Consider the following 8,509-nt stretch of genomic DNA (forward strand, 5'->3'; position numbering starts at 1 on the left):
ATATTTAAAAAATCTTACGACAGTCTATAACTGGTTTTATCTATTTTAGACCTGCAAATCGATCCTAAGTCCTTTAAACTTTAAACGGTTGTCTTCACCGTTGATCTAACAATTAATATTGAAACACACTCCGATACGGATTCATGATAATAACGTAAACATTTGTTTTATGTATTATATTGGTATCAGGTTATTATCTTTGCCTACGTGCGTAATACGTAAGATCCATATATTCTTAATCGCGACGAAAAATCTATTCTGATAAAATTTAACCAAATTAATTATAATGATACTCTTTTAATTGATACCCTTTGCATATTTTGTTAATAACGAATTTTATTATATTTACAAGAAATATTTATGCATAAAAGGATCGTAGCTATTTTATGGTGTATAAAAACTGATAATAACTCCCCATACAAAATTTTTCATACAAAGTTATACATAAAATATGTATCAATTTTTCTTATATATACGAACAAAAATTATATAAAAAAGAAACGTGAACATATTTTATATACAACTACTGTGAAGTTTTTTCCTTAAAAATATACATATGATAAAAATACAAAAAGCCGTAGGACGAGAGACTCTCAAATAATAATTATTCGCGTATCTCTTCTGTAGCTCATATCATAAGTCTTGTACAAAATGCATTGTATTACATAATACAAAGTACTTCACGAAAAACGTAATCTCGCGGAACATACCTGGAACACATGCGTGTTACGATTTTCATTGCAAAGTAGTAATGCCGGAATGCGTTTTTTTCGATTCGTTCGATTCATTCGATATGTATAATATTTGCTGCATGGTTGTAGATAAAAGATGACGCCTCGAGTAAATAAGGAAAGTTAACACGCGCGATTAGAAAAATCATAACACTGTTCTTCACTCGTATCGAGAAAAGAAAGAAGAAAAAAAGTGAAGTATCGCGCGCGATTTTATTCGATCTCAAAGATATCGGAGCTCTAGTTTGCGCGTTATTGTCCTACGACTCTCACGGTAGGTAAATAAATTATAAATAAACGTGCACGGTTAAAACAGCCTTATTCGATAATTCTATGTGACCTTACTCGAAGTAAGGAATAATAGAACAAGATATGTTTCTCCTCGATCGAACAAATCGACGAGGCTGTATCGCCGCGGCGCGATACGCAATGTAAACCTCTCTCGTCGCCGAAGATACGGCCGTCGCCGTATGAATCGGGAAAAGATCTTCACGTATATACGAAGAGGCGAACGGAAGAAACCACGGGGACGGGACGGCCACGGGAACTTTCCTGCCCGTCTTTTAATCGAAGGTATGGAACTCAATTGCTTTAAACAGTATCTTATCAGCGTCGCGATAAGTCACCGACGGACGAAAAATATAAGCGTGTAGTCGAACCTTACGTGCCGGATAAACGGCAGATAGCCGCTCGCGCCGCGTCGAGATCTTTCTCTCATCTCCGTCGTCTCGTTTCTTACGTATATTCACGTATATTATCGAGGAAGGACCAGGCACACTTTTCACGCATTGCACGTCTTTACGTAACGAAGGATGATATGGCGGCGCAAACAGTCGGTCGGATACCGGATACTTTTCGTTATTACTATACCAGCTACGTACTTTTTTTGCATCAGTTTAATGGGACTGTTTTCTGACAGTACGACAAATGTCGGCTACGCGGCGGACTGGCGTAAGTATATATAAATAATACACTTTTCTTCGCTTCCCTGATTCCCTGAATCCGCGAGAGTCGGAGAGAGAGAGAATTATATTAACATATAAATATATATAATTATATCTAAAATATGTCCGTATATTCTTTCTCTTGTATATAATCTCTTGTATATAAAATCTCTTCGTATATACAGAAAAAATAAAAATCATTAAAAAATAATGAAAAGAATTATTCTTGCATTTTTTTTCTTAAAGGTGAAGTTTTCCAAGTAACACATCGTAGTCAAAATGATATCATTTTGACATCATATTGACCAAAAAATTATGTAATATTGGATCAATATGACGTTAAAATGATGTCATTTTGACTGCGATGTGTTACTTGAGTTGAAGAAATGCGAAAAAATTGTTATATGATTATATATAGAGTATTGCATAATCTAATCGTGCGAAGAAAACGATTAATTTTCTTTCCTTTTTGTTCTACATTTTTTTTTTCGTGTTTTAGGAGGACGTAGATTGCTGCAGGCGAGCGAGCTCGAGCCACCGGGGAACGACAGTTACAACTGCACGCCGCCCGCGATCAACGAATTCCCACCCGACGGTTTTACGCGGCAGCAAAGACAGGCAGGATTCATAATAATCCACTTCGTCATCGCTATTTATCTGTTTTTATTACTTGCCATTGTCTGCGACGACTATTTCGTTCCCTCTATTAAGAAAATTTGCGAGAGTGAGTACAAGAGGATCGTTCGGTATATCCACCGTTTTCTTCGTGATCTTATAATATGACCTCACTGCGGCTCCTCTCTCTCTCGTTTCGCCGACGAGCGTAAGACGTTTTGCAGTTTGGCGTATTATGTCGTGCATTTATATTACGCTTATTAACGTTCGCGCGTTCCACCTCTCGCATGCGCATGCAAATACGCACGAGAGAGATGCCTGAATAAAAATGCCCTAAATTAATGCGTATAAATAAAAACTAAACGAAATGTCTCACGGCAGAGCTCAATGTCACCGAGGATGTGGCCGGCGCGACCGTAATGGCGGCTGCGAGTTCGAGTCCGGAATTGTTCATCAACGCCATCGGTACCTTCGTGACGGAGGGTGATCTGGGGGTCGGCACCATCGTCGGTTCCGCGGTGTTCAACATCCTGGCCGTGCCTGCGTGCTGCGCGCTTTTCGCGAACGAGGTAAAACTGATTCCCGCGAGTCCCACAGGGGCTTCTCTCCTGCGTTCGACTCTCCGCGCGGTCTTTCTTATCACACAGGATTATCGCGTTTACAGGTGCTGAAACTGGAGTGGTGGCCCGTATCGCGCGATTCGCTGGCGTACGCTTTCACGGTTCTTCTCCTGATTCTGACTCTGTGGGATGGACGCGTCGAGTGGTACGAAGCGCTCATCCTCGTCGCTTGTTACATCCTATATATATCAGGTAACATATTAGGGCTTATGAATGTGGAATGGGCTTTGGAAAGCCCAGAGAAATAATTTCGCTTGCTAGAGCAATGTACACCGTCCTGCAAATGTTTTTATAAAAAGAACAATGCAATATTTGTTTTTCTAATTATTTTTCAATTATTCTTATTATTTTTCCCATATATATAAACAAAGATTAAACAAGAAAAAGAAAACATATATGTACATGTTTTATATATATATAATCATATACAAGTATATACAAGTATATATTCAAGTATATACATATATACTTATATATTTTTTTTTATTAAAAATTTGTTATCGGGGAACTGCGCTTTATTTGCATTAACTATTTTAAAGCGCGAAAAATCTAATACCATCACTTTATTTTGCCACGAATAATTACAATGAAACACCACAATAATTGGGGCGTTTTTGTTTTCAGCAATGTGTTTCAACCGTCGTATCAGCAATTTCATAAAACGAATATCGTTTAGGAGAAAAAAGTACAGAAATATCTGCGAGGAGAGTCCCCTCCTGCCGAATCGTAAGATCACTACAATATAATTATTATCACCTCTGCAAAAATAAGTGAATTAAAAGGAATTGATACAATTTCATTCTGTGATATAAAACTTTTGATCTTCGAAAGTCAAACTTTACTTTCGACACTTTTAAGTTCCTTTCTATTTCTACCAAACCAAACGTTTCTCTATCTCTCTTCCAGTGCATTGTTGCATTTAATCCGCATGTGAATTTAAAACAAAAACATATTAGAAAATGAACAAATTCTCGAACGATATTATTCTATCAGGAGTAGGAAGGAAACGGTAGAAAAACCGGCAATTCTTAAAGTCAGTGTCTGACCTTGTGGATTAAGAAGTTTGCCGCAGAATAAATCCCTGTCAATCCTTTTTAATCTACGTATATCTTTGCAGGGATTGCATTCGATAACTACTCGTAAGAAATGTAATCTCATGCTTTCCTATGTTTCATTCTAAAACGAATAGACCTCGTCAAGGAAACGGAGATATGTGGATTTAGTTTGAGCGATCAGGACGAATCACGTATGTACCTCAGAGCACAACGTATGTTGTTGTATCTGTAATAAGCAATAGAGTGTAATATCATTTCAGTTACAGCATCTTTTTTTGTATATCTCTTCTCTCTCCTCAAAACATACACATATACGCATGCACATTACATTGTTAAATTCGTAGTGTCAAATTATGCTCTCAATTGGAGTAAAAAAATAATACTGTTCTGTGTTAAAATAATAAAATTTTGGCACACATGGTAGTTAAAAATAAAAAATGTTATTTAACTCAAAATATTGGTTTAAATTTCATCCTTTAATATTTAACAATGTAATATGGTACAGAGCCCTTACTTGATGGCATAAACAGAACAATTTTTGCAACATAAGATATTTATTAACATGCCTTTTTTTAGTCGAAATTGTGAACATGACGACCTGGCCGAGTTCTACGTGCGAGAAGCTATGGTGGATCATCACCTGGCCCATCAATCTGGTATTACTCGTTACTATTCCCGACTGTAGAAGAAAGAAACTGAGATCTTGGTATCCCTTTACATTTATCATGTGCGTAATGTGGATCGCGACTTCGTCCTACGTTATTGGATGGGTCATCACTATTATCGGTACGTGCTATCGATTAAACATTTGTATTAACATCTTAAATAGCCAAGTTTGTCGAAAATAGATTTTGCAAATCGCTGCTACACTGCTGGCCAAAAGTTTGAGACCGTTAATTAAAAATATCTACCATATGAAATAAAATCGAATTTGTGCATTATAATTTAATATAAGATACTTTTATTATTTTTATTCATCGTTTTACAATAAAATAAGAAATAATATAAAATACTTGAAAGTTTGATAAAAAATATTTTTTACAGGATGAAAAAAATATTAGACACTAAAGAATATTAAATATTTTTTCAAAAGTAGCCCTTTTATATTTAAACCTTTTTTCTTACTAATCTAAGAAATCTAGTTACAAGTTTATTTATTTATTTTTTGACAAATGACACTTTTCTATCCATCTTTTAAAATAACCAACATAGCTTAGTTTTGGAAAAAAAGACTTTGGAACCAAATTAAAGAACGCTATATTAATCACAATTGTGCTATTTATTTTTCTAATTAAGACAAAATATTGAGTCGGACTTTTAAATAGTATTTCACTAAAATATTTTTAAATTTTATATGTGGTCTCAAACTTTTAGTCGGTGCAGTGTATACGTTTTGTCGTACAATGCTAATAGCAATAAAATCGAATTTGTTGAGAGAACATGATGACAAATTGACTGCAGATATCGAACAGAATCTGCCATTTATAATATATCCCAATAGCCACGAAATGATAGATTTCGCTTGATTTCTACCAGTAATCTGCTGTCGGCAGACTCTGACAAATTGCGAGATTAATGTCGATGCAGTCAATCTGCAGTTGATGACATATTCTGTTCGAGTCTGCTGACAAACTGACATACTGCTAACATTTTGCTCACTAAAATCATTGAGACATGATAGAAATTTTGCTGGAAAAAAGAATCTTTATAGAACGCCGAAACGTCGAATTTTGGAATTCCGATGTGACACTAGTATGTAATATTGTCACGTCGGAATAACTCGAAAATATTTGAAGATGTCCTAGATTTCATTTATATTCCTTAGATGTTTCTTTAGAATCTAGTACCGTATATGACTGGTAGCCCTTACTTTCATTATATTTGTATCATGTTTTAGGCGATACCTTCAGGATTCCAGATTCTATTATGGGTTTAACGTTCCTCGCGGCGGGTATGAGTGTGCCGGAAGCGGTATCGAGCGTTATTGTCGCCAATCAAGGTACGATAAACAAAATTCTGGATAATGAACTGCCACGTCGGATAGCGACGAGACGAGATGAGAATTTCACATGAATTTTCGTTTTGTTCTGTATCCTTAAAATGTGTATCGAATATAGATTATAGATCACTGTGACTTTCCAGGTTACGGAGCTATGGGAATAAGTAATTCGATCGGGTCGAATGTATTCGATGTGCTACTCTGTCTCGGACTGCCATGGTTCATCAAGGCCACGCTGTTACCAAAAATACCTGGACAGTATTATGTTCAGATTAATTCTCAAGGGTTAGTCTATAGCTCAGTATCTCTCTTCTCTACATTAGTTATCTTATATGGAGCTTTATTTATTAACAAATTCGCGTTAAGCCGTACAGTCGGAGTCGTCTGTCTCGTTATGTATGCCATATTTATGATATTCGCATCCATTGTGGAACTTAACACGTTTTTCGTCGTTAATTTACCGATATGTATTGACTAGCAGTAATATTGGTTTCGTTAAATATGAGATGATATTTATACTCGTTGATATCTGTGTAAATATGTATGTCACACAGTAAACTTTTACTTAACACGGTTGTACAATTTTTGTTTTACGATAAAACAAAAGTATCTGAATATATTAAGTATTAATGAATATATTAAGTATTAATTAATAATATCTAAACAGTAGCTATGGTTAATCCTTACATATGTATTCATAAAAATTGTATTATAATCTTTTATACTTGTGTTTATTTCACATGTTTATGTAATTGATTGTAATATAACAACATGAATGTAGCTTTTATACCTAACACATATTAAAAATTTTTGGTTACAAATATAAAAAAAGTCATATCTTCATTGTCTGATTTAAAACTTGAAAAAATCGAAAGATATAGATTATTATAAATAGAATCACAAAAGAATAAAGTAGAACTAAATAATCTTATTACATATAAATATACTTATTCATCACGTATACCTAAGTATGATTTTACCACATAATTATATTTGAAAAAATAAATCTTTATATCATTTAAAAAATTAAATAAACGCATAAATTTGGTTAAACCAGATTCTCAATTCTATAACCTTCTATGAACACATTTAAGTAGAATTAATTTAGTATGATTATATATATATCTGGCTTTTCCCATTAAGAATTTGAAAATTATACGTTTAAAAAATATAAGCAAGGCTAAAGTTACCTGGATATATATATTTTAATTTGTTTTATTTAATTGTTTTTACTGTATTATTTTTACCTTTTTTATTTATATCATTTACTTTAACGCTCATGCTAGCTGGCCACAATCTGCTATCATAATCTTTTGATACGTCTTCCCAGATGACGAACCGTAACTCTCAATTTTTCTTACAACATCCATCCCTTCAAAAACATTACCAAACACAACGTGTTTATTGTCCAGCCAGGGTGTCTTTATAGTGGTAATAAAGAATTGCGAGCCGTTTGTATTCGGTCCAGAATTTGCCATCGACAATGTACCCATGGCGGTATGCTTGAGCTCGAAATTCTCATCCTCAAATTTTTCTCCAAAGATCGACTTGCCACCTGTACCGTTGTGATTCGTAAAATCACCTCCTTGACACATGAAATTTGGAATTATACGATGGAAGTAGCTTCCTTTGTAACCGTAACCCTTTTCTCCTGTACACAGGGCACGAAAATTTTCCGCTGTTTTTGGCACAACATCAGTGCGTAATTGTATCACAATTCGCCCCAATGGCTTATCGTCCACAGCTACATCAAAGTACGCTAATGGTAAGTTCATCTTGTGCTCGTGACCATTCATTAATATATTAGAAGCTAGAAAAAGGAAACGTAATCAAAATTATTATAAAAATTATCTCGTATGACTTATGTGAACGGAGATCAGACAGGCTGTGTGAGTTCCGTTACTTCATATAATATTTATATATTATTTTTATATTTACTTATATACAATGCTTACAAAATGTTTTTATTAATTATAAAAATTATCAATTTTAGTTCTCATTATATCTGAACCGATATAATTACGTCACTTTACATACTTGATTGAAACTTGCTTTTTTTCTGTACAATTATCATCTGTAACCTCTTTTTCGTCTTTCCCTTAAGGTATTTACCTCTTCAAAGGCAAAAATGCAATGTAATCCTTTGCGTCTCTTGCAGTCTCTTTTGAACCAAGTTTCGTTTTGATTCGAATCGTGTTACAAAGTTTTTGAATCACCGACATGTGAATATCAAACAATCATTAGTAATCATTATTTTGAAGCCCCACGCCCCACGTGCTCCGCACAGACGAGAATTCTTCAGAACGCAAGCAATGGGTCTGTTTTCTATTGCCAAACTGGCTGCACTAGTTCAGAATTTATCTTTTTTACTCCACATTGGAAGGAAGAAGATAAACTCTGAACTAGTGCAGCCAGTGAATTTTGAAATTCTCTGCTGCGATTGGTCGACTGACTCGCCGGTTAAAGTCCATAAGTTCGTTCATTTTGCTTGATACATACACACGGCGTCATTAATGCCTGGTGCATTGAAATTGATGCATTTCGG

At 34.8% G+C, this 8,509-nt stretch overlaps 2 protein-coding genes across 3 annotated transcripts; one reads left to right on the top strand and one right to left on the bottom strand.

Moving 5' to 3' along the window:
• Positions 1-1,543: 1,543 nt before the first annotated feature.
• Positions 1,544-6,539, top strand: LOC112453803 (sodium/potassium/calcium exchanger 4-like). Its single transcript, XM_025014763.1, has 9 exons — positions 1,544-1,682; positions 2,175-2,399; positions 2,672-2,859; positions 2,955-3,102; positions 3,535-3,636; positions 4,100-4,156; positions 4,542-4,751; positions 5,863-5,964; positions 6,108-6,539. The coding sequence occupies exons 1-9, from the start codon at positions 1,544-1,546 to the stop codon at positions 6,440-6,442; spliced, it is 1,506 nt and encodes a 501-aa protein (XP_024870531.1). The 3' UTR covers positions 6,443-6,539.
• Positions 6,540-7,159: 620 nt separating this feature from the next.
• LOC112453804 (peptidyl-prolyl cis-trans isomerase) lies at positions 7,160-8,271 on the bottom strand. 2 transcript variants are annotated; one of them, XM_025014764.1, is made up of 2 exons: positions 8,002-8,271; positions 7,160-7,774 (listed from the first exon to the last, which is right to left on the bottom strand). In XM_025014764.1, the coding sequence occupies exons 1-2, from the start codon at positions 8,036-8,038 to the stop codon at positions 7,242-7,244; spliced, it is 570 nt and encodes a 189-aa protein (XP_024870532.1). In that variant the 5' UTR covers positions 8,039-8,271; the 3' UTR covers positions 7,160-7,241. The 2 variants fall into 2 exon arrangements, with proteins under 2 accessions (XP_024870532.1, XP_024870533.1); XM_025014765.1 differs by having other exon boundaries at positions 8,077-8,270.
• Positions 8,272-8,509: the final 238 nt, after the last annotated feature.

This window comes from Temnothorax curvispinosus, unplaced genomic scaffold (assembly GCF_003070985.1).
Source record: "Temnothorax curvispinosus isolate PA1 unplaced genomic scaffold, ASM307098v1 QBEX01004695.1, whole genome shotgun sequence".
Lineage (NCBI taxonomy): Eukaryota > Metazoa > Arthropoda > Insecta > Hymenoptera > Formicidae > Temnothorax > Temnothorax curvispinosus.

Bases quoted from the DNA above. Each gene is read 5' to 3' on its own strand.
- LOC112453803 (XM_025014763.1), top strand. From the start codon at position 1,544: ATGATATGGCGGCGCAAACAGTCGGTCGGATACCGGATACTTTTCGTT. The intron at 1,683-2,174 runs GTAAGTATATAT...TTCGTGTTTTAG, and splicing joins CGGCTACGCGGCGGACTGGC to GAGGACGTAGATTGCTGCAG. The intron at 3,637-4,099 runs GTAAGATCACTA...TAAAACGAATAG, and splicing joins GAGTCCCCTCCTGCCGAATC to ACCTCGTCAAGGAAACGGAG.
- LOC112453804 (XM_025014764.1), bottom strand. From the start codon at position 8,038: ATGATAATTGTACAGAAAAAAAGCAAGTTTCAATCAA. The intron at 7,775-8,001 runs GTATGTAAAGTG...TCCTTTTTCTAG, and splicing joins AAAAAGCAAGTTTCAATCAA to CTTCTAATATATTAATGAAT.